The sequence below is a fragment of the Carassius auratus genome, chromosome 2 (genome assembly GCF_003368295.1).
Source record: "Carassius auratus strain Wakin chromosome 2, ASM336829v1, whole genome shotgun sequence".
NCBI classification, from domain to species: domain Eukaryota; kingdom Metazoa; phylum Chordata; class Actinopteri; order Cypriniformes; family Cyprinidae; genus Carassius; species Carassius auratus.
Genome location: NC_039244.1, coordinates 92688 through 115000, shown reverse-complemented (window position 1 = coordinate 115000; position 22313 = coordinate 92688). Strand labels below are relative to the sequence as shown.

Genomic DNA, 22313 nt, shown 5'->3' with positions numbered 1-22313 from the left:
AACTAATGAAGCACTGGAGTCTGACTGGTCCTACAGTATTTGGTGAAGCTGTATATAATATTCATAAAGCATAACTCAGTGGTTAAGTATTCTGTGCATTTTATAAGTGGATCTGTAACTATAGCCTTTGGTTTTGTTGTACTTCATTGGTTCAGTGATCGTCACAGCAAACCTGAGAGAGATCTTCAGGAAGAGCGCGTGATTGGGGAAGAAGCTTCATCTGAAAGTTGAAGGATTGAATCATAAACCTAGCAGCGTCATGTTCTGGGCATTTCAGCTCGACTGAGAGCCAGAGCCAGTTCCAGGTCCAGCTGTTCTTGTAGGCGGAGCCTGCGGAGTCGCTCCGCCTCCTCTCTCTGGCTCTCGCGTTTGGCCCACTCCAGCTGCTCCGTCTCACTTCCGAACTGAACCGGAAAATAAACCACAGAAACTACAATTCATCACACGCACACAGCAGAATGCATCACTGGAGGGCTGGGCGATATATATAACGGAAGCATATATATTGACATCTTTCACCCGGAACGATCTTGATATTCATGCATTTGCATTATGCATTTAAACAGACATTAATTCGTAGATTCAACATGTTTAATTTGAAAAATAAACAACTATAGGAATAAATAGCGCTGCATGATTTGAGGGGAAACTGGTCTTTTGTTCATCTGCTTTCACTGTGGATTCGTTTATAAACCAGGCACAATTCAACAGGATTTTCAGAAAGATTAAAATTAAAAGACGATGCTGTGAGACTATATTGGATCCGACGGTAATGTCGCAACACACAAGTGTGAGGAACTGTTTTTATTATGTGATCGCAGTTGCTTTGCCTGTTATTACGGATATGTACTTCGTATTTATGCATTTTTATCTAAATCACAGCAGAGTCCATCTGTCAACATTATGTTGATCTGTGAGAACAGTGTAAAATAATCACAAATGGCAGTTCATGCCTCCTTTAATGCTTCTCTTTTGTTTATAAGTGCATGATTCTGATTTTATTTGGATTAAATCATGCAGCCCTATTTAATAGCCGAATAAAACATTGCTTCATTTTACACCACCATTAAAAACATCATGAACACATTGTGACTATTGAATATATAAATATAGCCCAGCCCTCATATCAAATCACATAACAGGGAGAATATAAAATCACTCATTTCACATGCACATGTGTGCAAAATTATATAACATCCGATCTGATGTAATTTTTTTTATTGGTCAAAAACACACCGATTATCATTTATATCATCTGTAGTGCAAGCAGAGATCAACAGCCATGAAAACAACCAAACGCTGTGAAGCCTTTGGTTTCCATCAAATGTAAGTTACCAGTGACCGAACACACAGGGAATGAAATGCATTTAGTTAAAAAAAACCTTTTTCCTTTCCACTACTTTTAAGTGTGCTATTTTACATTAAATGCATCTACTGTTCTGTAGCTCAAGTGGTAGAGCATTGCATTAGCATCACAAGGTTGTGGGTTCGAATCCCAGGGAACACGTTAGGTTAAAAAGGTTAGCCTGAATGCACTGTAAGTCGCTTTGGATAAAAGTGTCTGCTAAATGCATTAATTAATTAATGCAAATGCATTCAGACACTAAGTGCAATTTCTGTCTAAATACTGTACTTCCTATTACACACAATGCAGAATAAAACTTGAATCAATCACAAACTGTTTGCTCTTTTCTCACTGTGGTTGGTCAGCTGGTCTTACATTTGCTGCCGCTCTTTTAAAGAGCTTCAATATACAGGGTTTGTGTGCACGCAGGGTGGAGCAGGTGTTTAATTGTTGACAAACACATGCAGCAGCTCAGATGTGGTCGACAGACTTGTGTTTCACCTTACCTTTGTGTGTTCAGTGCCTGGGAGAAAGACAAATTACAGCACAGCTCTGAAGACACAAGCAGCACGGCATACACAACACAAAGCCTCATGCAACATGCAAACTGCATCAGCACAGCACAGACGCCATGCAACACAGGGTGCATTCAGGTCAAACGAGCCACTTTTGGCCCAGATGACCTGGATTTGATGCGTTTAAATATTAAAGTTAAATTCTACTAAACTGTTTACTCCTGATCTGAAATAATAAGGTTGTGCACAACACTTTAGCAAGGATACTTCAAAAGTTCTGTAGCACTTAATTCCACTGATTTAATTCATTTATTCAAAAAATACAAATATATATAAGGTATACACATATGCAAAAACAATGTAAAGTAACTGTGACACTGTGGTGAAACAAGTTGCTACTACGTGTCAGAAAACAGGAAGTGCTTTTGTAAAAGCTTCTCACTTTTCTAAACCAAAGTGTCATTCTGAGGTCATATTGTCATGATGAGTTTTTGTAAGGTCACTTTAATGTACTTCAAGAATATGAAAGAGCATTTAAAATGATCCTAAAGTTTTATTCTCACCACGAGAGTCATGGGTATTCATGCATAAGGAGTTTTCATATGCTGTTTTCTAAATTATGTAATGATTGAGTCAAAGAAAATAATATTGCACAGGAAAGATGGTGCTAAAATTGTTGCAGAAACCAGTGAAGAAACCTTTAGACGTCCTAAAACAAATCAGACCTGCTTTTAGAGAATCTATCTGGAATACAATTGATTTTTTGTGCCTTTGTTGCAAATTGTGTTATTCAAAGCATAAATCAAATGCATGCATCAAATGCACTGTCTAAAACAATAAACAACTATTGGGGTAAGACAAATACACTTATTTTTAATATTCAAGTCTGTTATGGATGCCACGGTCTGAAGATTTGTGAAAATTACTATGATGCATGCTTAATAAACACCAAACAGCTCTTACCGATTCTAATCAGATTAATGAATACTGAATATAAACTACCGTATTTTTCTGACTATAAGTTGCACCTGAATATAAGTCGCATCACTCCAAAAATACGTCATGATGAGGAAAAAAACACTGTCGCACTGGACTATAAGTCGCATTTATTTAGAACCAAGAGAAAACATTACCGTCTCCAGCCACGAGAGGGCGCTCTATGTCTTCAGTGTAGACTACAGGAGAACTGAGCAGCATAGAGCGCCCTCTGGCGGCTGGAGACGGTAATGTTTCCTCTTGGTTCATTTCTCTCGGTTCATGTCAAATTAATTTTGATAAATAAGTCGCACCTGACTATAAGTCGCAGGACCAGCCAAACTATGAAAAAAAGTGCAACTTATAGTCCGGAGAATACGGTGTGTAAATGATGTTTCGTCTGCAGAATTTGTGCATCATTGGTCTTACTGTTTTTATGAAATTCAGAACTATTTTTGTTCCACAGACTTGAAAAGGTTATTACATTGTGTTGAACTAACTTTAAAAAGACGGAGGGTCATAAATATTACCGAAGTCTGAGAATGACCCATGTTTGTTCTTGAGTCCAGTTCGCATGAAATCAAAGGTTTGGCTGAAAACAAACAGGCACAAAGGATCGGTTCCACCACAGAACTTCCTCTTGCTGCGTCAGTTTAAAAATCCTTCAACTACAGATTAATCATGTTTTGATGTCGCTCCAAAAAAGCACCATTGAAGTGTGTTCTGAAAGCATTTCTTAGCAAAGACATTATAGTGCACCATTTGTATGAACTTCTGACCTGTACAAGTTTAGAACAACATGAGGGTGAAAAAGTTATGTATTGTCATTTTAAAGGAATAATTAACATTTGATGAAAATGAGTTTCTGCATCAGATTTGGAGAAATGTAGCATTGCATCAGTGTGTCATCAATGGATGCTCTGCAGTGAATGGGTGCCGTCAGAATGAGAATCTGATAAAAACATCACAATAATCCACAGCACTCATCAGTGAACATCTGGAGACGACAAAAGCTGAAACAAATCCAGCATTAAGATGTTTTAACTTAAAAGCAGTCGCTTCTGGTGACTAAAATACGAGCAGATTTCTCTCCTGATTCAGACCACTTGTTCACTTAATATAGATTACGCACAGTTTAACATTAAAAAACGTCTTAATGCTGTATTCGTTTACAGATATTAACTGGTGTGGATTATTGTGATGTTTTTATCAGCTCTCATTCTGACGGCACCCATTCACTGCAGAGCATCCTTTGGTGAGACACTGATGCAATGCTACTTTTCTCCAAATCTGATGAAGAAACAAACTCGGATGGATTGAGGGTGAGCACATCGTAAGCAAATCTTACAGCGGTGTAAAGCGTGGCATGATTCTGGCATCAGCGTGCGCAGGACAACGGCAAAACAGCAGGAAGCAGCGATGGCACATGTCGGGATGAAGCGGATGAAGCGGATGCAACTACACATTAAGACAACAGGAAGTAGCTAGACAGAGATGATCAGACGACATCACACTGGACTTACAGCTCTAAACGCTGAGGACGGGTTAACCGCAGACGGTAACGTCGAGGACGAGGAGACGGGTTGTGTCTTTCGAACAGCTGGAGCACCAAAACCTTGACTATGTACCCCTGAACCGCTATTCTTCCCTGAAAGTGTCAAAGAAAACAAAGATGACCCCCAAACACCAACAGAGCAGTTCAGGAACAAGAAAAGATCAGTAAATTCAGTGTTGTAGAATTCAGTTAAAAGCAGCTGAAATGTATTTCTCTGATAACCGTGGATCTCATATGACTTGACCAAACATTTAATCAAATATAAGCTCTAATGATCGGCTATTTATTATTTCTATGTAATATTATGGCTGTTTTATTTCGATCAACTAACAAAGGCAAAACATCTATAATAAATGTAGTCCAGTTGCTTTTCTCCAAATTCTGTAATAATTCTGATGATCAAGACCTTCACAAAGTGATTCGAAGGTGATGAAGATGAAGGACACCCTTGATTTGTGGAAGAAAAAAAGTGACAGCAATCAAGAAAACAAAATATAAAAATCCACAAGAGTTCAGCAGCATTTCAGACTCAAGATATATTCAATATATTAACATGCAAAACCCCAAATATTACAGTAAAATAGTACATTATTGATTATTTAAAATTTGTATTAATTATATTTGCTATTGCATGAAATAAATATATTTAAATAAATTATAATACACTGTATAAATTGCTGAATAATAATTTTATAATAAGTATTTATTATTTATAATAAATAAATATGTATAGTAAATAATAATATTTCTATTAGATACATTTTCTTCATACATTTTTTTTGTGTATCAAAACCACTGCATAAGTTTCATTTCTTCAAAATATGAGAAGTATTTACTGAATCTCACAAACCCTGTCAAGAACAAGCAGCAAAAACACATATGCAATTAAATGCATTATACTTTATTAATTTTTGTTTTTTTATTTAGATGATTAAACTATAATTTTTGATTGTAAAATACATTTAAATGCAAAATTTTAATTGTAAATTGTATTATAGAATTTCTCATTGCAAAATATATGTTTTAATGTTTCTTGTAATAAAAAACGGTATTACTGTGATGTTCTAATGATAGTGACAATAAATAAAAATGCAATTAAACTCATTATTATAATGATATTAATTGTATTTTATATTATATAGATTTTAATTGTAAAATAAATTAAAATGTAGGCCAAAAAAAAAAATGTAAATTGTATAATAGAAATCTTAAATGCTACATTCCAGTAGTAATGCTTTTTATATTGTTGTGTTTTTACAAAATATAACTCATTATGCAAATAATTATTTTAATGCATTTTTTGTATGCATGCATGTATAATATATATAATTAGGTATATATTTCAATTGTAAAATACTATTTTTGTTAATTTAATCACTTTAAAATTGTTTTATAATGGGATTTAAAGAAAATATGCAAAAATTACATCATCATTATTGAGAATAAACCACTCAAATCAGGAAAAAATAAAAACTAGCAAAATAACTAAAATAATTTATAAAATAGCTTAAATGTCACAATGCAAAAAAAACTTAAATGGTCCTAAAATGATTTAACTCGAGGATAAAATGTGACCTATACAGATTTTGTACCTGAAAAAGAAATGCATTAAAAGAAAAACAGAGAATTAAAGTGGCTTAGAAAAGAAATGATGTGAAGAGAAGTTTCAAAGGGTCACACAGATCAGAAGCGTACAGTATTTACAGTTCCAGAGGCGTGTGAGAACCTGGCACAAACATATTTAGCCAGCCGTGGGAACACTGGTGCTCAGTGGAAGGGTGTGAACCACGAACTTTAGAGGAACTCACTTCTCTATATCTCTCGCACCACCACACAGGCCTCGTGTGCCATGAGAGGAAGAGCTGTTTTCTGTCTTAACTCAGAGATAGTAGTGAAACTACCAGCGCCGCACCCTTGCCCTTTCTGTGCCCCTTACAGTAATAAACACAGCAGTAGTGTAAACACCTGCGCATCAGAACAGTCCTGACGTTAAGAGCGTGAACACAAGCTGGAGCTGGAGAGGACAAAGCCTGGAGCTCAACGTGCAAAACAAACTCAATTCAGATGTTGATCTCAGACTGTATTTGAGCCTTTAATACAAACACATTGACTCACGTAAACTACTGCTTACTCTATAGCAAATCTATTTGAATTATTAATGATTAATCATACATCTTAATTGTTTATGATGTCACAAAATATACACTGAATCACCGAGCTCTTTATATATGGTTGGATATATATAGCATGTACATAAAATTTATTTTTGGGCTTATATGAACACTTAAACTTAAAAAAAAAAAAAAAAAGAAAATCACAAATTAATAATAAGGAAGCTAATTAAATAATAAGTATTTCCACTTACATTATGTGCGAGTATATATATATACTACATATATACTATAAATCAAATCTAATCTTCTAATTTATAAATTGTAGTTATACATACATACATACATACATACATACTATTAAGTACATTTATATATAATTATTTAATTAGTAATTAATTCTTTGTTGATTTTGACATTTAAAAATATTGTATTAATGATTAATTAAATTAATGATTGTGATGAAATAATTTTTATTTTATATTACATACATTTTAATTGTAAAATAAATGTGAAATAAAAATATTTTTATTTTAATTATACATAAATATGAAGTATATATATATATATATATATATATATATATATATATATATATATATAATTATTATTTAATCTTTAAAGATGTATTAAACACACACACACACATATAAATATACATAAATAATTGCAAAGCTCTATTTCTGAAGTTTAATATATAGTGTTAAAATAAAATTGGAAAATAAAGTAAGATTAGCAAATGCTTTTTTTTTTTTGTTAGTTCATGCTTATGTAGTCAACTAATGTAAACAATTGCAACCTTATTGTAAAGTGTTTTATCCAACAACAACAACAAACAACAAAATCTCTGTACTTTCACCATCTGAACAATTTGAGAACTTGCAGCACAAATCACTTTGTTTAACTCCTGGTGTGTGAATAAAAGCATCAGCTAAATGTATAAATGGTGACAGAGGTGTAAGGTCGGGTAACCTCTACACCGCTGATAGCGCCACAGGAAACAGAGATTCACAGTGTGCACCAAAACAGAGGAAGAGAACAGACTTTGATGATGTGATTCTGGATTCACTCATTCTATATGTGGATGTGGTTCATCAAGGCCACACACACACACACACACACACTTGCACATGTGAAAACACAAACAATTTTTCACATATGCAAATCCTGCAAATACACAAAGCAAAGCAATCTCTTAATGGAAAAAAAAACACCCTTATTTACTCCATTATCACCCCAAAATTTCAATTTTGGCATCATTTACTCAACCTAGTGTCATCCACGACCTGAATTTGTAGGACTACAGTACTTTTCATACAGTACAGTTTTCACAAGTTTTTAATATGGTCTCTTCTGTTCACCAAGGCTTCATTTATTTGCTCAAAAATACATTAAAATTGTGAAATATTATTTTAATTTAAAATAGCTGTTTTCTATGTGAATATCTGTTCAAATATAATTTATTCCATTAATTTTCAGCATTATTACTCCAGTCTTCAACATCACACGATCCTTCAGAAATGATTCTAATACACTGATTTACTGCTTTATATATTTTTTTATTTTTATTGGCGCTCAGTTATTAATAATGGATCTCATCATCAATACTAAAAAAGTTTTTTGCCGCTTAATATTTTGTGGATTTTTTTTTTCTTCAGGATTCTTTGATGAATAGTTCAAAACAGAAACAGAAATTGTTTGTAGCATTATAAAATGTATTTACTGGCACTTTTGATAAATTTGCATATTTGCGGAGTAAAAGCATTCATTTCTATACATGGTTTCATTTATCAAGGTTTTCAACACTGATATTAATCAGATTATAATCATTGAGCAGCAAATCAGCATATTAGAAAGATTTCTGAAGGAAATCCATTTTAAATCGAATCAATAAAATTACATTTTATTATTATTCACATTGAAAACAGCTCTTTTAAACTGTAAAAATGTTTTCATAATATTACGGTTTTTTTTAGTGCTTTTAACAAGTACTGTATATGATTTCATTGCATGCAAACAAAGTGTGAACACGGAGGAAAGCAAGTTATTCAGGTTCAAAACGACAAGAATTTTCATTTTTGGGTGAAGTATAGAGAAATAATCCGTTCTTCCCCTAAGCAGCGTCTGATTATCTCATACCAAAACGACTCTTATCTTTCCAGTCACAGCTGTCCGATGATGAGCTCAACATGCTCTGATGCGCTTCGATATCGTTAAAATGGGGAAGTCTTTGCCCTTCCATGATCACAATCACTCTGATGCATGATCTGTCATTTTATTGAGCTTGTTTACGTGTGGTGAAATCTGCTACAAGTCTGAAGGTGTTTATAATTATTACTTCTTTGAATACTCCAGTATTAATATAAATCAGTATTTAGCACAAAGAGTAATTCATCAATAACATACTTTCAATGGAGGTCTATGTTGCATTTTACTAGAAATAAACAGATTGCAAGGAGACTTGTGACATAACTATAAGAAACACTTGCCAGTGCTGTTATTGTTATTATCATATTATATATTTTATAACTAATAATTATAATTCAAATTTTTTATAATATTATATATACAACAAACTTTTAAACAACAATTTCAGTAAGCAAAATAGAATAAAAATGCTAATATTAAATGAAAAACGTACTTAAACTTGAAAAAAAAAAATACTAAAAAAAAAAAAAAAAATTAAGTACTAAAATTATTTGAAAAAAAAAAAGTAAACTTAAAAATATAATATATACACTCTGAAAATGTAGGAATAGGAATAGTGTTATACAAACCTATCAGGAAGTTTCCCATCAGTCAAGTTTTCTCTCAGGACAGAACATAAAATGACTGCTAACTAACTAATAAAAATGACAAAAGCCCAAAACGAAATTACTAAAACAAATTAAAACTGAGAAAAAAAAAGAAGAAAAAATTGGCAGCTAACTGTAATCGTTAATTAAACTGCAAATATGAAAAAATATATATAAAACAAATTGATATATTAAATATATATATATAAAAATATAGAACTAATAAAAATGATAAAGCACAAAACAAAATTACTAAAATAAAAAACAAAATTAAAATTGCAAATATAAAAAGAAAAAAATAAATGTTGCAATGGCAGCTAACTGATAGAATTAATAAAATTCCGTTCTAAAAGTTACGTTTTTTTACATCAATTAATATTACAGTATAAAAATAATATTTAATAATGTTTAATAATAATGTTCGAAATCAATTCATTTGAATATAATTGGCAAAGTATAACCAGACGCTCATCCAAAGAGTATTCAAAGATGATTTATACTCAAATAACACAACTTTGCTCAAGGATGAGTCTGACAACTCCCTGACATTTCCGCTCTAATGAAGAATAAATCGATCAAATCCAAAGATTTCATATAAAATAAAGATTTTGCTCCAGATATCACAGCTATAGCATGTTGCACACATAATTATAATAATATTACTACACCAGATAAACATTTCATTTCACTCTTCCTCACTACATAAGTAAACAGACAAGATAAATGTCATAATGCATAAAACTCTCACACACACACACACACACACACACACACACACACACACTCTCATGCTTATCAGATATGAATGTGGTATTAAATCAGTAAATCACGCAGGGTTTGTTTCTCACCGTAAGGAGGCGGCGCTGGTCTCTGTGGTCCGGGTTTTTTGGGAGGAGGCAGCGGATACGTCGGCTTTCGGCTCTGAGGCTCCGAGCTCGAGCTCTGAGAACAGAAACCAATCACAACACTTCATCTACACAAGCTACTGATCAATAATCACACACAAAACAACCGCTAGCTGCATACTGCAACGTGTATACTGCATACTGTAAGAAATAAAACAGTGTGCAGTAATGAACCCGATTGACATTTTCGGTTTGGGTTTCTGAAGATTTTACAAAGATTAATTAAGGAACACTATTTGTTTAGAAGCAACACCTCAAAGTTTTTAATTCATTTTGCAAAAAAAAAATACTAGAATGTGGAAATAACTTTTTTTAATGCACCTTCTGATCACAAAAAAAAACAAAAAACAAGTGTTGTTCTTCACCAGTTTTATTATTTTCAGTTTTTTTCGAGTGCAGATGTCTTAAGATCCTGAAATCAAGATAAATTCACTTGACAATCTTGTTTTAGGTGAAACGGACCAAAATTAAGTAAACATATAATTTAAAAAATTTTCATGTTTTATGGTTTTTTTTTTTTTTTTTTTTTGCATGTTTTAAACAAACTCACTTCAAAAAGAAGACTTCATATCTTATATCATAACATAACATCTAAGTATAAATGCATGTTGATTTATGTATGTTTAGATATTTGTATTAGAAAACAAGAGGAAGATATTAAGTTTTAGCACTGCATGCAACATTTGATGCCATGAGAGTTTCTGCTCGGATTTAATTAAAAAAAATACTTTTTAAGAGCCGCAGAAACCCTGTGATATGGAAACTACAATAACCATAATGAATACTATGAACACTTTAATGTTTAATGTTTCACATTGGATGTTTATGTCGGTCAGAGGATTCAATATCAGTTTCTTTTGCATATTTAAAGTACTTTTGGTGTAAAAAATGTTCATTAATACATTTTAAATGTTTGCTTTTATTGTTACATTTTTATTTTTTTATACCTCTGTTGTGATCATTTTATTATTATTTAAATCCTTTTTATGTAATGCACTTTGATTTATCATTGTGCATGGAATGTCCTATATATATATATATATGCGCGATGGAAGGTGAGGTTGGGTTCATTGCATTGTGGGATATAGTGATCCACGCAGTGTGCTCTGCTTGCATAACTTACATTTGACAAAAGTTGCACATCATCCAGATATTCCATGAATAAAAACAAGTTCACATTCGATTCAGAGTGTGCATAATGCATACTACAAAACAGCACAAGCAGTATGCTATTAGCGGAGTAATTTCCCAAATGCACGCTATCTTTTGAACATACCTTTGACATTTGAGAGAAATCAGCGAAACCACCTTTCCCTCCAAAAGAGCCGCTGCCGAATGGGTCTGATGCAGCAAACGGGTCTGTTTGTGAACGAGAGGAAGCACAAGCAAATGATTTGATGGAAACATCTAGTAACACGTGTGGCACAAACACAGGTGCTGTTTAAAGAGAGAGAGAGGCTTGTATGTGGCCAGTGTTTCTCATTTTCCATCACTTTCAGCTCTTGAAAAAGCACACGTTTTGTTTTCCATCTGTGACGTATGTTTCTGATTAACTAATGATGATCTTTTGAGAGAGTCATACAGCTGAGCCATTTCTACGAACTACGCAGTCATCTTAATATAATTTAGAAATTAGTTTTTGGTAATTTTTATTTTTGTGAATGTAATTTTGCATTTTATTTTGTGGTTATGTAATTATTTGTGTTACATATTTTATTTTAGTTAACATTCATTTATGGATTTAATTTTTTTTATTATTATTTTTTTGTTCAGTTCACTATAATAACTGGTGCAACTTGTAAAATTGAAGAATCTTAATCATAAATATTGTATTAAATATTACTCATATTTCTTCTTTTTTACTTTTACAAATTTTTCAAACTTAACATGTTATTTCTCTGGGGTCATCATTTATTTTAATGGTTTCAAAGAAGACTTATGCTCATCAAGACTGCATTTATTAATACAGTAAAATCTGTAATATTGTAAAAAAATATTACAATTTAAAATAAATATTTTCTATTTGAATATATTGTAAAATGTAATTTATTTCTGAGATCAAAGCTGTATTTTCAGCATCATTCCTCCAGTCTTCAGTGTCACATGATCTTCAGAAACCAGTATAATACGCTGATTTGCTGCTTATGATTACTATCAATATTGAAAACAGTTGTACCCCTTAATAATTTTGAATAGAAAGCATTTATTTGAAAAAGTACCATTATAAATGTCTTTACTGTCACCATAGAAACTCTTCCTAAAATTACAATTAAATGCAAAAGCTAGAGCGCAAAAGGTTCACAACAAGAATAAGCCAATTATGAACATAGATGAATTTATGAAGGAGGTAAAAAAGACAAGCTGTTGTAATCCATGTGTTTGCTGTGAGAAAGCGGAGCTAGTAAACCGTGTCCGTTTCCTGCATCTATCTGTACGTGTGAGACCACTAACAGCTCCAAACACACTCTCTAGTGTTCTTGTAAAAAAGAGGTACTCCAGGAACACATCAGTCTGCGTGTTTCCCATAAATGAACCACGCTTCTTTAGCCGAGATACGCAGAAAGAGTTTACCTGTTCAGCGTGAGCAGGGCACAAACAGAGAGAGAGAAGACAGCTTTTCCATTGCTCTTAGCCACAAAGCTTTCCCTGTTCTGACGGGACTATTTTCGGGAGGCCTGTAACTAAACGTGTATGAAAAGTGCTATTAATAGAATAATGCAAAAGGAAAGTTTGATTCAATGCATCGAAAAACAAAAAACCCTGAATGCTATGTTTAAAAAATATAACATTTCTGACAAAGAGCATAAAATAAAATAAAACAATTTTTAAAAATAAATAAAAAAATAAAAAAATAATAAAATAAAAATTTGTGCTATCAGTAATAATGCAATAATGCAAAAGGAAAGTTTGATTCAATGCAATGCATCGAAAAACAAAAAACCCTGAATGCTATGTTTATAAATTATATCATTTCTGGCAAAGAGCATAAAATAAAATAAAATAAAAAATAAATAAAATAAAAATAAAATAATAATTTGTACTATCAGTAGATAAAAAAATAGCTAATTAAATCATGTTTATTATGAAATTAAAATGTTAAAAAAAATATACATTTTCTGGCAAAGAGCATAAAATAAAATAAAATTAATGAAATATAAATTAGTGCTATCAGTAGATAAAAAAAAAATGCTAATTAAATCATACGTTTATTCTGGAATTAAAAATTTTTTAAAATATAAAATTTCTGAAAGAGCATAAAATAAAATAAAAATGAGTGCTATCAGTAGATAAAAAAAAATAGCTAATTAATTCATACGTTTCTTCTGAAATTAAAATGGGAGATACTTTTGTGAATGGCGTTGGAGACCGACTTGGAAGAGAAGAAATGGTTGAATAAATTCTTCATAGGTCTTTAGGGGTTTGGAACGACACAGAGGTGAGAACTTCATGACAGAGCTGTCACTTTTGGGTAAACCATTCCTTTAACCACTGACTATAGCCATTTAATACTGCAGTAGCATTGAGAGAAATCAATTGTAAAAAGACTTTACATTTTTTAATGTTTTTAAACATATTTGAAAGGAATCGTAAGAGTTTTAAACTGTAAACATTATTACAGTGTCCAATCAGAACGTGGCTTTGTGTTATTGAAGACTTTGAGGTCTGAGTTAAGAGTTATAATTATTCTCCAGTCTTCATGAACTTGAGTATTAAAGTGTTTGTGTGACCCCTGGTTCTTACGCCTCTATCTTTGATCTATTCTCTGAATCATGCATCACTGTGGTACTAAGAAGACCAGCTAGCTTCCTCTAACAGACAACGAGACGAAACGATAAGAAGAGATGATGAACAACAAACAAAGAGACGTGGCGCAACATCACTTACAATATTTTATCTCTCAAACAAAAGTTTTTGATGCGTCAAATGATTACACACTACTGGGTAAAAGTTTAATATCCTTAATGTTTTAGAATGAAGTCTCAATAAGGCTGCATTCATTTGAATAAAAAATACTGTAAAATCAGTGATATTCTGAAAACATATTACAATTTAAAATAAATGTTTTCTATGTGGATATCTGTTTAACTGGATTTTATTTCTGTGTTCAAAGCTGAATTTCCAGCATCATTCCTCCAGTCTTCAGTGTCACATGACCCTCCAGAAATCATTCTAATATGCCGATTTGCAAGAAACAATATTATTTTCAATGCTTCATTGCAGAAATAAATCATTCAAAAGTTTGGGTTCAGTAAGAAAAAAAAAAAGTACAGTAAAGACATTTATAATGTTACTCTATTTGAATACTAGCCTAGTTAAATAAGTGAAATCTGCAACTAATCTGACTTGTTTGAACTGTTTGATGAACAATAATGAAGACGGGGACTGAACAGCAACCGAATAAACACCGTACCCGAGTCTTTAGGTTTGGGACTCATCGATGTCTGGGTGACTCTTCTGCTGAAGGGACTGGCCTGAGAGAGAGAGAGAGAGAGAGAGAGAGAGAGAGAGAGAGACAATGACAGAGCACTAACCGTACATTATGACATGTTTCTCACCACATTCCCCAAAATATCAGCTCACATGCTGCCACACGCAAGCTCTCCAGAAGAAGAATTTACTTGAGTTTGATTTAATGTTTCACATGAAAAAAAAGCCCCAAAACCAAACTGTGATCGGTTCCCCACAGAGACAGACTTTATTAAAACTAACAATTTCAACATTTTTTAAGCATGCTTTCATTTCTTTTAACTGTTTTTCAAATGCCTTTTATATATTTAAAGTAGAGCTGCCAAATGATTAAAATTTTTAATCAAATTAATCAGAATTTTCAGTGGATTAATCATGATTAATCACTATTTGCAATTACACCTGATTCTGAACCATTTTTTTCTGAAATGCATACCAAAAGATAAACAACAGGACACAGATACATAATTTTCATGTATTGATTCATCAATATGTGGTTCTTTTTTTCTGAATTTCAAAAGTTTAACATTTACTTAATCAAATTTATCTGAGCACCATATCAAACCATGCCATTTAACTACAGATAGTGTAAGAGTTTTAGGTGAACCAGTGGTTAAATATAGCCACATATCTATGAAATTATGGATAGAGAAACTCGAAAGAATGAACTCAGAAACACAAACATGCGCCACCATCACATAAGCAGCACTCTGGGCACTCTTGTTTTTGGGAGGGGTTCATTTGCTCTGCCACAATACTTTAGGATCGATATTTTCACATTCTGAAGGCTTCAAGTGCCAGTAAAACCAAGTAAAAATGCATATGCTTTTCCAAACAGCTGTAATTTTCGCTGCATTGCATGTATGTGTTCTGCACATGCGCAGTGTGAAACACAGGACGCTATAACAGGAAGAAGCTCCAGCGTATCAACTACCAAAGTCTTCTCTGTTTATCGAGCTTGGCATGAATGTATTGGAGAGTAACTGGGGTAAAACCTTAAGCTTCTTCTGTGTTTTACTATCTTGAGAATTCAGAGATCGACGAGACTTTCCTGCCCTGAATAATTTGTCACACTGCGCATGCGTGAAATGCGTTAAAAAAATTGACGTAATTAACAACAAACAACAAACAACTAATTAACATCGTTAACGCGCTATTTTTGACAGTCCTAAATTAAAGTTTACGCTAGATGCAGACATTCAATAGTAAAACACAAAATCATCATAGACATGTGCATGACATTTTAAAGCTACAATAATAAATGAACATAATGAAAAAATAATAATTCCCACCCACATATTGTGTGAGAATGACAGAAGCATGAAAATACACAAGTACAATTGGATCCTGCTCTGATTTTCCACTGATGGAACTAATTTAAAAGCAATCGTTTGTTATGGTTGATTTGTATAAATGTGCAAAAAACATGTAGTTTCTAGTACAGCATGGCTTCAGATGCCCGGTATTTGTTATTTTACCTTGAGCTGACTTGAGGAAGTCTCACCGAAGGGATCAGAATTAGCGAAGGGGTCTTTGAACGGGTCGCTCCGCTGGAACGGATCTCCTCCAAACGGATCCGCTGGAGAACAGTCATTCATGGGTTAATATTTCTGATTCATGGTTTGTTAAAATCTAGAAACAGACATATTTGTCTTGGCAAATACAACTAATTAAGACAAAATAAAAAACGATTTCATATTCTATAGTATAATATTAACAAATACATAGGATTTACAACATTAGAAGAAATCTAAAAAATGCTAATGAACGATGACTCATGAATCATTTTTCCAGATATTTCAGTGAAATGTACATTGCGAATGAACTGGTTTCCAAAAACAAAACCGACGGGAAAAAAGTGCCAGTGAAACACATTTCTGTCCCATGGAAGCTTATATGCATGGGACTGAAATGTGGATTTGAAAAGGGATTAAAAAAAGTCATCAAGTTTTTCTCTAACAATTTTGTTAAGGTTTTTGAGAATTTTGTGATTTTTTTTTTTCTCATAATTTATTCATAACTTTTTTTCCCCCTCACAATTTTAAGCTTACAACAGCCACTAAAAATAAACAAATAAATAAATAAGTATTTACAACTTTTTGTAAAGTATTTATTTTGGGACTGATTTTCGTTCTTTTTTTATTTTTTATTTAATCAAACAAAATCTGATTTGGAAAACAAAAAAACGTGGAAATATAAATTCAGACTTTTATCTCAGTCCCAAGTTTACATCTCACTATTTTTTTCTGATTTCTGAGTCTAAAATCACGAAATGCAGTTTGTTCGTTTTTTCCACTAATAAAATAAATAAAAAGGTTAGTTGCAACTTTTACTCTCAATTATTTTTTCTTAAAAATGCGAGTTTATATCTAGACTTCATATTTCATAACTTTGACTTTGTCTCAGAATTTCACTCTGTTTAACGGTTAAATTACATTTTTGTAATCAAAAGCATGCCTAATTAATTAAAGTCATGAAACTTATACAATTAAACAACATTTATTAAAAGTTAATAATAAGTAAATTTTTAGGGCCCTATGAAATATATATATATATATATTTTTATTTATTTATTTATTTATTTTTTCTTAAAGTCGGTTTTATTTTTAGCAAAAAAATAAAACAGCTGTTTTCTCCATTTTAAGTTCTTTGGATTACATTTTAATAGTTAAATTCCATTAATAATCCAAATGAATTGAATTATCTTTTAATTTTGACTTTTTTCTGAGAATTGTGACATATAAACTCAGGAGATAAAAACCCTCAATTAACTTCTTTTTTTTTTCTTTTTTTATTCCCATGACAGAAACCAGCTTCATTCCTAGTGAACAATAGCTATGTTTCCATCCAAAGCTGTGCATTTAATGCATGCAGAATATCTGAATATTGCATCAAATATTTGCAGATAAAGTCTTCAAGAGAACAAAATCTTCACTTGAGCAAATCATCAATAATAAAAATTAAACCTGGTGCAACTGGGCAAGTCTGTGGCTCTTTTTTTCTACAAAATAAATGACTTGCGCCTCACAGCACACAGGCAAAAAAAAAAAAAAAACACAATCATGGTACAGTATCTTGCATTTGGATGCCTGATGTTTGCACTTATTTTTATGCAATATAATGGATGGAAACATAACTACTGAGTGTGAACTGAATGTGCTTGTCACAATCCCACCTTTATTGAAGGGGTCACTTCTGAAGGGGTCTTCGCTCTGGAAGGGGTCTGCATTCAGGCCTTGAGAGCCGCTACTGTTAAACATGGCCATCCTGGACTTAACCAACGAATCCTCCTGAAACACACACAGCTTTCAGCACGAGTATGAAGAAGCCATCGTTCAGCTTCGTTTCCTGCGCTGGATCTTCTGATGTCAGACGTCACAGACGAGGAAAAAGTGAGCCGTTTGACAGTGGGCCAGTGTGTGGCGTAATTACATTAACAATAACAAGAGTAAAGGCACTCTGACGGACACGTGTGTGTGTTTTCTTTAACCTTTGCATGAAAGGCCAAACTGAAGTGAACTTAAATGAGAACAAACATGAGGATGAAACATAATAAGACCAAACATTCAAACCATATTTCCTTCATGATTTGACAGATTCTTCAAAACTCGTGGAGGTGCATTACTGTAGAGGTGATTTCTAAAGTTAAAATATTCACTAAAGGCACTTAGTAAATTACTCCTCAATTAGTCAAAACAAACAGTAAACATGTTTACAGTAAATACACTGAAAACCAGTTCCCAAATCTTTTGACTGCGACTTTTCCATCATTCATTATTACTGGATGAGGTCATTATTTTTAGCCAAATAAATGTGTTATAGTTTGCATGATTACATTTCAACGCTTTTTTTTCGAGGACTGAAAATCACAATTAAATACAATTAAAATCACAATGTATTTATTCCAGGTTTTCTATGACCTTCGGGTCGCCTGTATAACGGAAAGTGTTAAGTTTAAATTCACTTTAATCAAAGTTTATTACTTTTGACATGTTTTTTTTTGTCAGTATTTTATCATATTCAATAATATTGTCAAAAATGATATACAAGTCAATTTAGTATTAAAAAGTATAATTCAAAATATGAATAAATACTCTATTAGTGTGTAAATAATAATAAAACAACACTGGCCAATGGACATTACTAAAACAAGGAATTAAAACTTAATGTATCAATGTAAGAGACAAAATATTAATAAAAAAAAAGTTTTTATTTTTAAAAAACATTTATTAATTTAAACAAAAATGTGTTAAAAACTTAAAGCTTTGTTATCAAAATTTCAAAACCATTTTGTCTTTTAACTAATTTTTTTTTTTTTTTAATTCAGACAAGCTTTCATCATAATTATTACATTTAGTCCGAAACGGCACAGAATATTAGCAGTGTTGTTATTGTTAATTAAAACTATTAAAAATGAATCAGTAAATTGAAATAAAGCTAAAATAAAATAGCATTTAAAATACAAAATAAAACCTTGGTGTAAAACTGAACTAAAACAAGTTAAAGTACAAAAGCTAAAACTGAAATAGTAAATATAGAAATTGAAATATGAATTAAAATAATGAAAAAGACAAAATAATAAAATGAAACCTGAAAAATTTAAAAAATTAATACTATAATAGCATAAAAGTAATACAAAAATAATAACAGTCAACGTAAATGACTAGAATAAGCAAAATTACTAGAATAAGCTAAATGATGAAAAGCGGTAACAGACCAAGTTTATTTTAAATATAAAATATAACTTTCAAATTTAAAATATTTAAATGTATTCATTTAAAAACAAAGGCCATTGCTACAAATAAACTTCTATAACATACATGCAATGTCTGATTTTAAAATGGGTTTCAAAGGATGAAGTTTGAGATTTTATGTTTTCAAGTGATATATAATTTCTGATGATTTCTAAAGTGTGACAGAGAAAGGCAACAAAGAAGACTTTTTTCTGACAAAGGTCAGAACTCCTGGTTTTTGAGGTGCACTCTTTACATAAATTAATCTATTACTTTTCCTACATAATTTTTAACAAAAACGATTGATAAAATATCTATTTAGGAGTCTTGGACCTTTCCAACGATATATAGTTAGTCATAATTAGATTAGGATTTAACTGTAATATAGTGAAGTAAACGTAGGCGGCCCCTGGCAGTTAACAGGTTAAACTCATTTCTCAACCAGTTAAACAGGTAAACCTGGATATTTTTCGCATGGTTTCACTCCGGTCAACAGGAAGAGACAATCAAACTTAAACAACCTGGAAAAACTCCTTAAAGTTCAACACACACGTGCACCCGTGTCTCTCAAAATGAGGTACAGCTCAAACCCCATGAGCACATGATGGAGAGTTTTGTGAAGCGTGCCGTGACTCCTGACCTTGGTGCCAGCGGTGGAGCTCTCCTCAGCGATGAGCTGGTCCAGATCGGCCAGACTAGTCACGCTGTCGTTCAGCACTTTACTGAAGCGTTCGATGGTTTGATTGAGCTCCCGCTGGGCGTCCTGTATCTCACTGAGCTCACTGCGCGTCTGAGGAAACAAGTTCACAAGCAAAACCTCACTTTGCATGACTTTCCTGCAGGTACTTCAAGTTTAGAAGGCGTTTGATTTACTGAAATTTACTGATATTGCAGTTTCTTTATTTATTTGTTCTACTTTTGAAATGGTGTTATTCCTATTGAACTGATGGTAATATGTAATTTGGAAAAAAATTATGCTAAAATCATTAAAAATAACAGCTTTTGTGTAATTAAGAAAAAGATGTGGCTCAATATTCTCAATTCAACATCACCTGTAGTGCCACATTGCATTTATAAAAAAGATTCGGGACATAAACGTCATTTTTTTTTTTATATATATATTTTTTGTAATTTTATCACTTGGTATTTAAATATTCATGCATATGCATCGGTCTCTGAAAGGCCAATTGAAATGTATTATTGATATCAAATGTGTGGTGGATTTATATTTATTTGTAATTTTTAGCAAGACTAAATTGGCAACAGCAAATATTAACAAAGGTTAAAAACTATAATAAAAACTATATTTTAAAACTACTTTTCACATTATTACAAGATAAAGATTCTAAAATATATTCAAGTGATACTATAATATATATAGATAAGATATAAATATAATTTTTTTTGTTATTATATTTTATATTTTCTATTTTAAGTTTTAGTGATTTTTTTATTTATTTTTTTCAGTATAAGTTTGTTATTTTAGTACATTAAGTTAAACTAAATAAAACAAAACATATTGCCATGCATATATATATATATATATATATATATATATATATATATATATATATATATATATATATATATATATATATATATATATATATATATATACACACACACACACACACACACATACATACAAAAATTTATTATTATTTTACTATCATTTCATTCAGCTAATGTCTATTTTATTGCAACTAAACTTAAATATAATAACCTGGTACAGTCCATAAATTGTGGATGATCTACATGGCACCTAGCAAAAACAGCTTGATAAATGTGTGTGTGATACGTGCTGGTGTGTGTGACCTGGTCCATCTCGTCCTGCGATGTCTTCAGCAGTTTGAGGATGCTGTCCAGCTTGGCTTTCCCAGCATGCAGACTCTCCTCCAAACGCTGTTCCTCTTGCTCCAGACAGTACAGGTCTGTCTTCGTTCTGCTCACCTCCTTCTCCTGCATCTGTACGTCCGACTCCTGAGACAAGATCTGCGTCTGCAGCGATGTGATCTACACACACACACACACACACAATCAAACGCTGTGAATGATTCAGTCAATAATATACAACAATAATCATTCCTCTTTGAGACACAAAGACATTTGATTTCCAGCATTTCAAGTCATTCAAACCAAATTTCCTTCATAATGTAAGGGTTATTCTGGGTTCAATAAAATTTGCATTGGAGATTTACTCTATTGTAATCACTCACAGGGCACTGCACGTATTTTGCATTCACAAAAGTACATTATTTGCATGTGCTTTAAAGCTTTGCCTGTGAAACATTTCATTCGTGTGCTGTTCTGACATGTGCTTTTTCGGAGCAGGTACACAGTAAAACCTGTCAAACAGCACCTGATTACTGGACTAAGTTATCTTTTGCATCTGATTGTGCTAATACTTTCAAAAACAACCAAGGTTTACATATAAACACAGTAATCAAAGTAAACAGTCGAGAGAAGAATGGATTGCATGCAGGTCTTAAAGAGACAGTAGACTAATAGTACTTTACATGCTGCCGCTTGTCATTAAAGGGAAAGTTCACCCAAAAATGTCAATTCTGTCATTATGTACTCACTGTCCATGTTGTCCCAAACCTGTATTAATTTTTTTCTTGTGCTGAACACAAAATAATATTTTGTGTAACCAAATGGTTGCTGGTTCTCATTGACTTTTATAGTTGGAAAATGTGTTAAATGTAATTTGACTTCAGTCTTTATTGACAGCTTTTGTCTTTTTACAAATATAGTTACTATTTCTTTTTATTTTGAAAAATGTACCATTTAATATAGACTTAAAAACTAAACTTTGAAATTTTCTCTTGGCAACTAACTGATATAAAAGTTAAAAATACCAAACTTACTAAAACTGAAGTAAAAAAAAAAAGGAAACCTTGAATGAAAAACCG

General features: G+C 32.1%; 1 protein-coding gene across 4 annotated transcripts in view; it reads right to left on the bottom strand.

Moving 5' to 3' along the window:
* LOC113111268 (epidermal growth factor receptor substrate 15-like 1) overlaps positions 1-22313 on the bottom strand; it is a 32033-nt gene that overhangs the window by 487 nt on the left and 9233 nt on the right. For 2 of the 4 annotated variants that reach the window (XM_026275879.1, XM_026275887.1), the window contains exons 16-24: positions 21217-21414; positions 20042-20191; positions 17844-17958; positions 16147-16247; positions 14613-14673; positions 11478-11560; positions 10145-10238; positions 4359-4483; positions 1-404 (exon numbers count right to left, since the gene is read on the bottom strand). The exon at positions 1-404 is cut by the window's left edge and continues 487 nt beyond it. In XM_026275879.1, coding sequence (XP_026131664.1) covers positions 258-404; positions 4359-4483; positions 10145-10238; positions 11478-11560; positions 14613-14673; positions 16147-16247; positions 17844-17958; positions 20042-20191; positions 21217-21414 — 1074 coding nt within the window. In that variant the 3' untranslated portion in view covers positions 1-257. Of the gene's footprint in view, positions 405-1851; positions 1869-4358; positions 4484-10144; positions 10239-11477; positions 11561-14612; positions 14674-16146; positions 16248-17843; positions 17959-20041; positions 20192-21216; positions 21415-22313 lie in introns of all 4 variants that reach the window. The other 2 variants (XM_026275895.1, XM_026275905.1) reach the window with 2 other exon arrangements.